Here is a 13,405-nt window from a genome sequence, read left to right on the forward strand (position 1 = left end):
TAATGACTGAGCCGTGTTTGGTGATGACTTCAGAAACCTTACTTACTGTTCCTCAGTGGCCATTTATTCTGCCCAGATGGGAACAGGATTTATAGCCCCTTGGTTGCTTTTATTATTTATCCTAATCTATTACTCTCCATAATGTTCGGCAGCAGCTTTCTAAAAAAAAACAATAAACTTCGATATAAAACTAGTCACTTGGCCAATAATTAGCTTTTCCTGCTGGCATACCTATTTCTATTATTTGAAATTCAGTCTTTGATTCCTCATTATCCATTTTGCCTTCACCTTCCCCACTCTGAAAACAGTATGTTGGGGTACCACAGCCTTATTGTTAGTTTTTCTTGTCTAGCCTTTTTTGCATGTGCTATCATAAAAAAAGGAAGTCTTATTTTGGCCCTCTACTTCTACTAAATGAGGATTATGCTTCATCTGGCATTCATAGCACTTTGTAACTGGATCCCAAGTTCCTTTTCCAGCCTTATCCTCTGACACTATTCTTTGTATCTGTGCCGCAGTCACCTTTTTTGACCCGTATTTTCCTGTCTGGCCCTTTTGTTTTTATTCTACCTTGAAACACACAAGCGCATGTGCGCACACGCATGCGCACACACGCTCTTCAGGGTAGGAATTACATCTTACTCGTTTCTATATATCTATCCTTGTATACAACCTGGAACAGACCTTTGCCTGTAGGCATTCAGGAATTACATAACATAATCCCTGAACATGTAAACAAAATTGTACTTTGGGGAACATTTCAGAAACAGACCAGTGCTATGGAGTATAAGAAAACTGATGCACCTCAGCCGGATGTGAAGGAAGAGGAAGAAGAGAAGGAAGAGGAAAAGGACAAGGGAGATGAGGAGGAGGAAGGAGAAGAGAAACTTGGTAAGAAATAGAGTCCAGAAAATCTGCTTTAAGCCAAGACCCTACGATGTTGTTAAACCTTTACAGTCAAGTTAAAGATTGTTTTTAGCTAGGCATGGTGGCTCAAGCCTGTAATCCTAGCACTTTGGGAGGTTGCAGCAGGAAAATCGCTTGAGCCCAGGAGTTTAAGGCTGTAGTCAGCCAGGATAGTGCCACTGCACTCCAGCTGAGCAACAGAGTGAGGTCCTGTCTCTCTCTCTCTCTTTTTTATGTTTATTTTGTATGTATGTATGTATGTATTTATTTATTTATTTTGAGATGAAGTCTCGCTCTGTTGCCCAGGCTGGAGTGCAGTGGTGCGATCTCGGCTCACTGCACGCTCCGCCTCCTGGGTTGACACCATTCTCCTGCCTCAGCCTCCTGAGTAGCTGGGACTACAGGCGCCCGCCACTATGCCTGGCTAACTTTTTTGTATTTTTAGTAAAGACAGGGTTTCGCCGCATTATCCAGGATGGTCTCGATCTCCTGACCTCATGATCCACCCACCTCGGCCTCCCAAAGTGCCAGGATTACAGACGTGAGCCACTGCGCCCAGCCTCTGTTTTTATTTTTTAAGACATGGTCCCACTCTGTCACTCAGGTTGGAATGCAATGGCACAATCACAGTTCACCACAGCCTTGAACTTATAGGCTCAAGTGATCCTCCTACCTCAGCCTCCCCCGTCCCCAAGTAGCTGGGACCACATGCCCAGCTGATTTATTATTTATTTTTTTATTTGATGTGGTCTGGCCCTGTTGCCTAGGCTGGAGTGCAGTGGTGTGATCTTGGTTCACTGCAGCCTTTGCCTCCCGGATTCAAGCGATTCTCCCACCTGGGCCTCCCAAAGTGTTGGGATTACAGGCGTGAGCCACCACACCCAGCGAGATCCTGTCTCTTAAAAAAAAAATTGTTGACCAGGCACGGTGGTTCACACCTGTAATTCCAGCACTTTGGGAGGCTGAGGCGAGTGGATCACGAGGTCAGGAGATCGAAACCATCCTGGCTAACACGGTAAAACCCTGTCTCTTCTAAGAATACAAAAATTTAGCCGGGCGTGGTGGCGGGTGCCTGTAGCCCCAGCTCCTTGGGAGGCTGAGGCAGGAGAACCGCTTGAACCTGGAGGCAGAGGTTGCAGTGAGCTGAGATCGCGCCACTGCACTCCAGCCTGGGTTGACAGAGCGAGACTCCATCTCAAGAAAAAAAAAAAAGTGTTGTAGATCTAGAGATTTGTTCTAATGCTAATGTGTAATCACCAAAAATAGTCAGGTTTTGCTCAGTTGTTTAACTTTTGTCTTAGAAGAGAAACAGAAAAGTGATGCTGAAGAAGATGGTGGCACTGTCAGTCAAGAGGAGGAAGACAGAAAACCTAAAGCAGAGGTAAAGGAAAGGGGTCACACATTCTGTTTTTCCAAGTTTAAGGTACATTTATTTAAAGGGAATATTTTAATAGGGTAGTTTACAGTGGCTTATGGCAGTAAAAATTCTGTTAAAACCAATTTTGTTGAAGTGGAATTCTTTGTGATACCGGTCAGTGTTTTGTTTGATAACCTTAAGCTACATCTGCCTCTCCAAGGTATCTTTTTAGCTGAAAATGATTTTCTGGAATAAGCAGAAGGTTGTAGGGGGATAATAAAATGCTTGCTAAGAAGGAAACTTCGGGTCATTAACAGTCTATTTGCCTCTCCTCACAGTGCCCTGAAAAGTATTTCTTATACAAATCACTGTATTCTAAACTTTTTGTCCCCGTTATCCATAGATCGGTTCATTCATTCATTTACCTGATGTGTGTTGAGTGCCCATTTTGTTGCAGGCATTGTCAGTGAATAAGACAGACAAAGATACCCTGCCTTTAGGGAGCTGATATTCTACTTGGGGGAAACAGGCAGTGAGCAGTAAACATTGTAAGGAAGTAAACAACACAGCATATTACGAAGTGAGAAACTATGAAAAATTAAAACAGGAAAAAGTATTAAAAGTGCTAGAGGTAGGGCGGGTCACCATGTTAAAAACCTTACTGGAAAGATGACACTGGACCAAAGACTTGAAAGAGATAGAGAACTTTTCCATGGGGATGTAAGTGGGAAGAGCATTCCAGGCAGAGAGAACAGTCAGTATTGAGAGCCTAAAGTGGTCTACAAAGCCAGTATGGTGAGTGGACAGACAGAGTGGAGAAGAGAAGGGTGGAGAAGGCTCCGGGTTAGACAGGCTGTTGTGTGGACTTGGCTTTCCCTCCTAGTGAAGCAGGCAACCATCACAGGCTACTGGACACAGTTGTCACAGGATGATGACTGTCTGCTGTGTTTCCTATATACCAGTGAGAATCAGGGAGACCAGTTAGGAGGTTCCTGTAATCATCTAGGAAAGATATGGTGGCCCCACAAAGGGTGACAGGAGAGGAACAGAGGGTATGAGAACTAGTTGGGGTTCTGGATCTTGGTTTTGTGGTGGATTGGATAGATACATAGAGTATGAGAGAAAGGGAACGGTCATTGTACCATTGCCCGCTAAAGTCCTTCCCCCAGCACCTCTGTGTCTCAGTCTGGTCTCTCCTGGAAAGCTCTCCTCAGGTTTCACTTCCAGCTACAACTCTGCCTTCCTATTAATAAAGGTCATTGCTATCTGTATCTTTTGTATATTTTCAATGGATATGTTCTGTCTTAACTAGAATGCAGTTCTTTTTTTTTTTTTTTTTTTTTGAGACAGAGTCTCGCTTAGTCGCCCAGGCTGGAGTGCAGTGGCGCGATCTCGGCTCACTGCAAGCTCCGCCTCCCGGGTTCACGCCATTCTCCTGCCTCAGTCTCCCGAGTAGCTGGGACTACAGGCGCCCGCTACCTCGCCCGGCTAATTTTTTTGCATTTTTAGTAGAGACGGGGTTTCACTGTCTTAGCCAGGATGGTCTCGATCTCCTGACCTCGTGATCCGCCCGCCTCGGCCTCCCAAAGTGCTGAGATTACAGGCGTGAGCCACCGCGCCCGGCCGAATGCAGTTCTTAAAAGTAGAGACCATGTTTCCCCCAAACTCCCTCACATGTTAAAAAGTTGCTGGCGCATTTAAAAAAAAAAAGGAATATTTTCATAGGGTAATTTACAATCTTAGCAACTTGTGATAGAGTACAAAGAGCAGCAGCCTTGGAGTCAGTCTACTTGGATAGTCTTCCATCTTCATGAATCCTTGGTTTCTTACCCTCAGACTGGGGCAAGTGTGCCATAGGCCAGTAGATTGTTTGGGATTAAGCAAGATTAAGAAATCACTTAAGCAAGATGAAGAAACCACAGTGTCTGATCCCTTTTTAAGAATATGTTTATGGGTTAGATTGAGAAAAGTGTATGCTTATAGAAAACAATGAAGACTAAACTGAAGTAGGAATAATTCCACCACCTCTGAGACAACCATTCTTCTTGGTGCATTTTCTTCTAATCATTTTTCTCATTTTTTCCTCAAATAAGTTACCCTCAGCCTGGCTGATATTGAAAATATGGTGAACTTTTATTATGTTTTAAATGTGCTAATTATAGTGAATTTCTTTTCTTTTCAATCAATAGGAGGATGAAATTTTGAACAGATCACCAAGAAACAGAAAGCCACGAAGAGAGTGAAACAATCTTAAGAGCTTGATCTGTGATTTCCTCTCCCTACCCCCTGCAAGAGTGGTCCTAGGAGAGGACCTGGCACACCTTAGATTGAAATTCAGAAAACTTCAAGACATCACCATCAGCAGGCTCCAGTTGAACACTAGTCTGTGTAACTTTAAACATCTAGCAGTAAATACTTGCAGTTGTGATATAAAGGACCTGTTTCTGTAGAAAAGAAAACATTTAACATAATGGTTGTGAAATGTAACATGAAACAAACTAACTTCTTTTTTTTTTTTTTAACATCTTTGTTTTTTAAAATAGAATGATAGAACTTTGCCAGTCTTTAAGATCTTGGCTTAATTTAATGTATTAATCTGTTTGTGCAAACATAATACCACCATTTAAAAATGTTAGGGAGATGAGTTGCAGTTTTTATAATAGATTTTTTTTAAAGTTTGGTATTGTAAAACATTCACATCTCTGTCCCTCAAAATTGATAATCACGTTTAAAGTGTAGTCATTTGTGGTTATAATCTTGTTTTGTTTGCTTCCATTACTCAGTTCCTCCTAAGGAAATTGAGGAGAGGGACTGAATAGAAGCCCAAATTTATATAAAAGTTGCGTTTAAGTTGTATTAAAAATAGATATATAAGAAAAAAAATCTTTCACTTGATGTTGGTTAGACCAGAAAGCGCGTGTGTTCTGTAGCTCAGTTCCCAGACAGCTTTGCAAGTAGTGGAGGAGGTGGCTTCATGTGGCACTTGGGCATTCATACTCCACTTGGGAGGGTCAGGCTGTGGCCTTCTGGAGCAGGTGGCTTGTTAAGGAGCGCTAGCAGGGCATGGCACGTGAGCTCCGGAGTAGATGTCTCCATCACTTCTTCCACTGTGTTGACACTGTTTTCCTTACCGATTTCCTCAGATCCCCAGCTTTCTCCTCTGCTATGCATTTTCTTCACAGTGCAGCTTGCAGTCCGTTGCTGAAAATGATTATAAGCCCTGCATAATGTTAAGCTTTATTGTGATTACGTGTATGTTTCTTCTTTCTTTTAAGCAGACCCATACCTTTCCAGGGTCAAAGTACAGAATAGAATACAATCTTTGATTTTTATCCATTTCTTTTACTCTGTGTAAAGACTTTAGAAGTCTAATTCACAGGCGAGCCAATACAGAATTGACTGCAGTTGAACAGACTAGAAGTATTTGTGGGAGGAGTGACATGAAGCATGAGTTATCTGATTTTTTTTTGTAGCTGCTAAATATTTTAAGCCTTCATTTGCAATTCATGTAACAGTTGTGTCATAAATTACACAATAAAGCAGTCCTGTTCAAATTTTTTTTAAATGTGGCTTGTAGAATTTTTTAAAAAGTGATCTTAGGTTTTTTCATGCGGAATGCAGATGGGTGCTATCAGAGCCTCTCCCACACCACTATAGTGTAATAATGTTATTATTACTCTACACTGAAACGTATTCAGAGTTAGATGTTATTTTAGCTTTAGTTGTTCTTTAGAGGCTTTCAAATGTACCGATGATACTGTTTCTTGCACTGATTATATAAACACTCCACAGTGTTTATATTGGGAAGATATTGGGAAGGAAATATATTTGTAAAAGATGAAGGCTGTATGTTTTTTTTTTTTTTCTTTTTAAACTGGTTCACTTAAATTCTTTAGAGGATGGGATGTATTTTTCTTGCTGAATGTTCAGTGCTTTTTCCTTTTCATTTGTTGTTCTGTGGTCACACTATGACCTTAGCTACACAGCAGACTTTCCCAGATGTATTGATTACAAATAAACAGTTGTTACTTAGCAAGACCTGAAAATATGTCTGCAGGTTTCTCCTTGAAGCAAATGTGTGGGATCATTGCATTTCCAGAAATCTGCCTCCTTCACCCTCCGTTGACAGTATATGTCATGCCTCACTTTCTTCTAGCTGAGCTTTAAATCATTAGAGCTTAAATTGTCAGATGGTTCATTGCCTTTCCAGGGTTATTTAGTAAAGTTTGTTCAAAACAAAAATGCCTTTTCTGGGTTCTTTTTTCAGTTTTGTTTTTAAGGTCCAGCTTCCTGATTAAATGTCTGACATATTAATGAATGACCAGCAGCAGCTTTCAGCTCTTAAAAAGACACTTATATTATGATTTTACATGCTGGTTACCTGTTCCATTGTTGTCAAATGCCCACTCTCCATCAGATGTGTTCCTCTATTTTCTTGTCCACAAAGTACTCCTCACTTTTCAATTTGTCACGTTACTAAATGGTGTTACATTAAAGCCCTGTGTTAAGTGTCTGCTTTTGACTGAATTTCTTGATAGTAACCTTCAATGTGTGTGTGTTACTATGTTCAAGTGGGTTGATCTTCCTTTAATTGGCCACTATGTGAAAGTTCACTAATATGCAGAAACTGTTATGGACAGTGAAATAATGATTTTGTCTCACCACATGAGTTTGATGCAGTCTTTTATGTTTAGCCCTTTCCTCTTCCTGCCCACATGATTGCAGTGCAGTAGTTTCTGTTGTATAATAGTGTAGACAGCAGCTCAGAAAAGGAGGGAATGCTACTGGTAATTTGTAGATAATATTCTTTAAGACTTACGGGAACCATTGAACTTTGAAATGTTTATTAGAAAATTCTTTGTTCAGAATCAGACTCCATATTTTACGTATACTTAAATACTTCAGGGATATTGTTGAAAGTTAGCCCAGTTTTTTTATGTGCTATTAAATTTTTAGGTTACATACTGAAGAAAAGTATGTACACAGAATGTAGTGCTCCTAGTTACTATTTTTTCTATTAATGAAATGGTTTAGTTCTGGTGTAAAAGTTCTATGTTTGAATGCTAAAAAAAAAAAAAGCTGGACTGCATTATGGCACTTTTGCCTTGGTGGCCCACCTTCTCCATTTGAAACATTAGTATTTGTATTTTTCTGCTGCGTTTGTATGAAGACATACTTGACTGTTCTCTTGATTTTAAAATAAAACCTCATGGGCTAAAAAGCTAGAGTAACAAATGTTTGAGCTACTGATGGTGTATCTCAGTGTGCAGCCTCCTGCCACCTCCTGCTTAAGCTTTTAGCAATTAGAGTGCCAATATCTAGAGTTCCTGATATCCTTTGGCATCACACTACCTAGTTTTAGTACTAACACTGTTTCATTGCTCCAGTCCCTCTATTCCCCTTTGCCTATTAGTTTTAATTATGGGGCATAATTTGTCTTGGTTTGGTTTGGTTGAGTAACTCAGTTTTATCTAAAGGACCGTATTTGGCCGGGCGCGGTGGCTCATACCTGTAATCGCAGGACTTTGGGAGGGCGAGGTAGGCAGATCACCTGAGGTTGGGAGTTGGAGACCAGCCTGACCAACATGGAGAAACCCCGTCTCTACTGAAAATACAAAAATTGCCGGGCGTGGTGGCTCATGCCTGTAATCCCAGCTACTCGGGAGGCTGAGGCAGGATAATCCCTTGAACCGGAAGGCGGAGGTTGCAGTGAAACGTCATCCTTTGCATTTCCAGTTCCCTCTAATGGAGCTGGACTCCTGCATGCTTTTGCTCACATCTTCTGGACTTTTTAAAAAAGTAGTGAGTAATACTGCACTTTTGAAACTTGCTCGGGCTTTTATAAATAGGTGGAAACTGACTACCAGTGATTCGGGATGGTGCAAGAGGAAACTACCAGCTCACTAGACGATTCTGACCAATTATGGGGCTGGATACAAGGAATAAGGTCAAAGTAAAACGGGTGAAGTTAAAATAGCATGGTTACTTAGAGTTCATCAAAGTCGAAATTTGAAAGATAAAAAGAAAGCTCTCTGTACCGCTAGGTGGGCGACGGGGACCGGACAGCTGCGCCGCACCCGCCTGCCAGATTCTCGTTTCCTCGGGGGAGCCGGAAGGACCTGCCTTCAGCGGGCGACGTGCAGGAAACCAATAGCCACCTCTTGGACGGACTCCTGTCAGTCACGCTTAGCTCCGCCCCCAGGACTAAGGCCCGCCCAGGGGCTTCCCTCCGCCCTTCGCTTGAGAGTTCCTTTTAAATACCGCTCCGGAGCCCGAGCGCGCCTCTTGCGTGCTCGTCCCCACGCCCTCGGGCGGCCGGTCCTTCCTTCTCTGATTGGCCGGAGCCCCTGCTCATCAGCCGTGACGCACTAGGTCTCTTACCGAGGCCCCGCCTTCTTCCGAGAGGCCCGAAAACAATTTTAAGATGGCGGCCGCGGAGGTAGCGCGGAAAACAATGGGGCCGGGGCGGTGGGGACAGGCCGAGGCTTGAGGTGGGCAGCAAGCGCCGGCTGGGGGTCGGGCCGAGCGGGGCAGGAGGAAAACCCGCCGCCGCGCGCGAGCCTGCTCCGCTACCCTCGGGGGCATGGCGCGGCCGTGAGGCGTACAGAGGTAGCCGCGGGGAGCGAAGCCCGCAGTGCCAGCCGGCCCCGAGAGGCCCGGCCCCGGGCCCGGCCCGTGCAGCCCGCGGCCCATGGTGCTGCCCACCTGCCCCATGGCGGAGTTCGCGCTGCCGCGGCACAGCGCGGTCATGGAGCGCCTTCGCCGGCGCATCGAGCTGTGCCGGCGCCACCACAGCACCTGCGAGGCCCGCTACGAGGCCGTGTCGCCCGAGCGCCTGGAGCTGAAGTCGCCCAGCGGACCTTCGATCTTCGTCAGAGGAAGCGTTTTCGGGCCAAGACCGAGCGCTGCCGCCCCGCGCAGCCAGCCTTCCCGCGCGCCCCGGCCCCGGCGCCCGCCGCCGCCGCCCCGCGCCTGGACGCCGCTGACGGCCCCGAGCACGGCCGCCCGGCCACGGTGAGTAGGGCGCGGGAAGGCGCTTGTCGGGGCGGCAGCCCCCTCTCCCGAAAACGCTTCCTCTGACGAAGATCGGGCCGCTGGGCGACTTCCCCAGGCATCCGCGACTCCTGAATCTGGCTGGAGGGAGGGGAACATGGCAGGGAGCTGAGAGGTTGTCATCTTCGGGAAGTAGCACGGTGGCGTTACTTTGGGAAAACAGCACCGTGAGGGCCTTGCAGGAGGCCCGACCTGGGAAGGCTGGCGAACGCTAACCGGAGGGTTTTTCTTCCCGACTTGATTTCAGGATGGTGAGATCTTTATTCGAAATAGACTAGCATTCGAGTTGCCTGTGATGGAGGGAGTTCCTGCACCGTAGGCCTGGCCTCATTTATTCTGCAAATGTTTATTGGGTCCTTGCCCTTTACAAGATCCTGTGCTGTAAGCAGGGTTAGGGCTTTCTTATGGAAATAAGTCGGCCTTCGGTTGACCAACTCAAACTTCTCTGAATGGAAAATCAAGAAATCTGTGGAAAACTTAGTAAAACGTTCAGTGAGTTGCATATAAGTATTCCTTGTTTAGGTAGCCTGAACTTTGTGAACTTGAGATTCCTGCAATATGATTGACAATTCTAGTTTTAATTTATCAGGCCTGTTTAAATCGCTAATGATGTTAGATTGTTGGTCAATTATTACTCCCTTTGGGCTCTCAGTAAATGTTCCTGAAATTTGTTGGTTAGAGGTTTTTCTCCCTGAAACAGATTCACAAAAGAGACAAGATTTTTCAACGGTTTTCTTGGGGATTTTAGTTTAAAACAAATGTTAAAATCTAATTTGTTCTGTGTATTTTTAAATTCATACCTTTATTATCTCTCACCTGGGCTATTGCAGTGCCCGTCCCTAGCTAACTAACGAGTCTTTAGGCATCTAGTTTCTTTCTCTCTTCCTCTCGAAATGCTAGAAATCCTTCTGTTGCTTGAAGGGATGAAGTTCAGAGTCTTTGGTTTGGCAATTGGGACCAGTCTGACCTAACCTATCTTTTAATGTTTCTCACAGGTCTTCTGCTCTGGTTGAATTATATTTCTCATTCTCTTCCCCATTAGCCTTGATTGCTGGGCTAGAAGGGAAAAAACCACTCAGATTTCCTTGCTTATTGTATCAACTGGTCAAGGCTTCTCATCTTCGCTTTTGTCATCTGTAAACTAGGGGCATGTTGGGCTTATTATCTCCCAGTGTTCTTTCCCGCCCTCCTCTCACTCTGTTGCCCAGGCTGGAGTGCAGAGGCACAGTCATGTCTCACTGCAGCCTCAACCTCCCTGGCTCAAGACTCCTCAATCCTTCCGCCTCAGCCTCCTGAGTAACTGGGACCACAGTTGCACACCACCACGCCTGGCTAAATAAAAAAAGTTTTTTTTCTGTTAGATATGGGGGTCTTATTATATTGCCTAGGCTGGTCTTGAACTCCTGGGCTCAAGTGATCCTTTCTTCCAGCTTGGCCTCTCAAAGTACTGAGGTTATAGGCATGAGCCACCTCACCCTGCCACCCCCAGGGTTCTTTTAAAAATAAAAAGAAAGGGCCGGGCGCGGTGGCTCAAGCCTGTAATCCCAGCACTTTGGGAGGCCGAGACGGGCGGATCACGAGGTCAGGAGATCGAGACCATCCTGGCTAACACGGTGAAACCCCATCTCTACTAAAAATACAAAAAATTAGCCGGGCGAGGTGGCGGCGCCTGTAGTCCCAGCTACTCGGGAGGCTGAGGCAGGAGAATGGCGTGAACCCGGGAGGCGGAGCTTGCAGTGAGCTGAGATCCGGCCACTGCACTCCAGCCTGGGCGACAGAGCGAGACTCCGTCTCAAAAAAAAATAAAAATAAAAATAAAAAAAATAAAAAGAAAGGAGTGTGGACTTGAAAATACAGTATTTCATAAATGTAAAGACTGCCTGTGGGACCCTCCTTCATGCCTTTCAGAATCCTGCCACCCTGCCAGTCCCAGCTTATCTCTTTCTTCTGCCTTAAAGCTAGTTCCTGACCACCCTAACTCACAGCAGTAAGAATCTCCTTTGTCAAAACATTTAGGAAACATATTGTCTATGCTATTTATTTTATTTATGTATTTATTTATTTTGAGACGGCGTCTTGCCCTGTCGCCCAGGCTGGAGTGCAATGGCGCGATCTTGGCTCACTGCAACCTCCGCCTCCCGGGTTCAAGCGATTCTCCTGCCTCAGCCTCCCTATTAGCTGGGACTACAGGCGCTGGCCACCATGCCCAGCTAATAATTTTTATATTTTTAGTAGAGATGGGGTTTCACCATGTTGGCCAGGCTGGTCTCAAACCCCTGACCTCAGATAATCCACCCGCCTCAGCCTCCCAAAGTGCTGGGATTACAGGCGTGAGCCACCACGCCTGACCTATTTATGTTTTTTGAGACGGAGTCTCGCCTCGTCGCCCAGGCTGGAGTGCAGTGGTGATCTCTGCTCACTGCAACCTCTGCCTCAGCAATTCTCCTGCCTCAGCTTCCTGAGTAGCTGGGATTACAGGCACACACCACCACACTCGGCTAATTTTTGTATTTTTAGTAGAGACGGGGTTTCTCTGTGTTGGCCAGGCTGGTCTCGAACCCCTGACCTTGTGATCCACCCACCTTGGCCTCCGAAAGTGCTGGGATTACAGGTGTGAGCCACTGTGCCCAGCCTGTGCTATTTATTTTTAGCACATGGTCACTTATTACTTTAGGTCGAATCTTTCCAACTAGACTGTCAGCTCTTGGAGGCAGGGAGGGCTTGGGCTTACAGTTGGGTAGTGTACATCTTAGGTGTATCTTAAGTGCCTGTTTGTTGAGTTATTGATATAAACTTGGTAGTGCTTTACTCAGTAATCTCTCCTCCTATACACTGACCTCAAGCAAGATGATGTAACTTCATGAGCCTCCTTTCATGGCTCAAGAGTAACAACTCTTGTAAGGCCTTTTTTTTTTTTTTTAAAGGAGTCTTGCTTTGTCACTAGACTGGAGTGCAGTGGCGCCATCTCAGCTCACTGCAACCTCCACCTCCCAGGTTCAAGCAGTTCCCCTGCCTCAGCCCCCCAAGTAGCTGGGATTACAGACATGAGCCACCACGCTTGGCCTGTGTTAGGAAGGACTTTTAAGAGTAGTTTGTGGGCCGGGCGCGGTGGCTCAAGCCTGTAATCCCAGCACTTTGGGAGGCCGAGACGGGCGGATCACGAGGTCAGGAGTTCGAGACCATCCTGGCTAACCCGGTGAAACCCCGTCTCTACTAAAATACAAAAAAAACTAGCCGGGCGAGGTGGCGGGCGCCTGTAGTCCCAGCTACTCGGGAGGCTGAGGCAGGAGAATGGCGTAAAAACCCGGGAGGCGGAGCTTGCAATGAGCTGAGATCCGGCCACTGCACTCCAGCCTGGGCGACACAGCGAGACTCCGTCTCAAAAAAAAAAAAAAAAAAAGAGTAGTTTGTGGTCATTGCAATTGAAGGAAATAATGAAAGCTTATAAAAATCATAGTTTTATACACAAATAGTTGCCTTGAACCCTCCTTAGAAAGTATATTAGTGGGGGCTGGGCGCAGTGGTTCACTCCTGTAAATCCCAGCACTTTGGGAGGCAGAGGCGGGCGGATCACCTGAGGTCAGGAGTTCAAGACCAGCCTGGCCAACATGGTGAAACCCCGTCTCTACTAAAAGTACAAAAATTAGCTGGGCATGTGATGTGCGCCTGTGGTCCCAGCTACACAGGAGGCTGAGGGAGGAGAATAACTTGAACCTGGGAGATGGAGGTTACAGTGAGCCGAGATCGTGCCACTGCACTCCAGCCTGGGCAACAGAGGAAGAGTCCGTCTCAAAAACAAAAAAAAAAAAACAAAAAAAAACAAGGTATATTAGTAATGATTCAATTTTGGTTTAAAGTTATTCCAAGAATTTAGACCCTGTTTGATTTTTTTTTTAGTCCTGAGTCAGTGGAGGAAACTGGGCATGCTGTTTGAAGAGAAATTAATTCTGAGTGTGTTAGAATTTGAATCTAATTTGTCAGTCATTCCTTTTAATGTCAGAGCTTAATCAGATGTGCCATGTTAAGGTGATGTCTTTTTATCACATTAAACCTTGATCTATGGATTTCTTGAGTTTAAACTCTACAGTT

At 45.3% G+C, this 13,405-nt stretch overlaps 2 protein-coding genes across 2 annotated transcripts in view; both read left to right on the plus strand.

Annotated features, from left to right (window-relative positions):
• The window catches only part of CANX (calnexin), a 33,943-nt gene extending 27,167 nt beyond the window's left edge, over window positions 1-6,776 (plus strand). The window contains 3 exon segments of the mRNA XM_003900628.5: window positions 765-891; window positions 2,208-2,287; window positions 4,453-6,776. Coding sequence (XP_003900677.3) covers window positions 765-891; window positions 2,208-2,287; window positions 4,453-4,506 — 261 coding nt within the window. The 3' untranslated portion in view covers window positions 4,507-6,776.
• Window positions 6,777-8,954: 2,178 nt separating this feature from the next.
• The window catches only part of MAML1 (mastermind like transcriptional coactivator 1), a 53,321-nt gene continuing 48,870 nt past the window's right edge, over window positions 8,955-13,405 (plus strand). Inside the window, 2 exon segments of the mRNA XM_031666687.1 lie at window positions 8,955-9,110; window positions 9,113-9,277. Of these exon segments, the coding sequence (XP_031522547.1) occupies window positions 8,955-9,110; window positions 9,113-9,277 (321 nt within the window).

This window comes from Papio anubis, chromosome 5, assembly GCF_008728515.1.
Source record: "Papio anubis isolate 15944 chromosome 5, Panubis1.0, whole genome shotgun sequence".
Classification (NCBI taxonomy): Eukaryota; Metazoa; Chordata; class Mammalia; order Primates; family Cercopithecidae; genus Papio; species Papio anubis.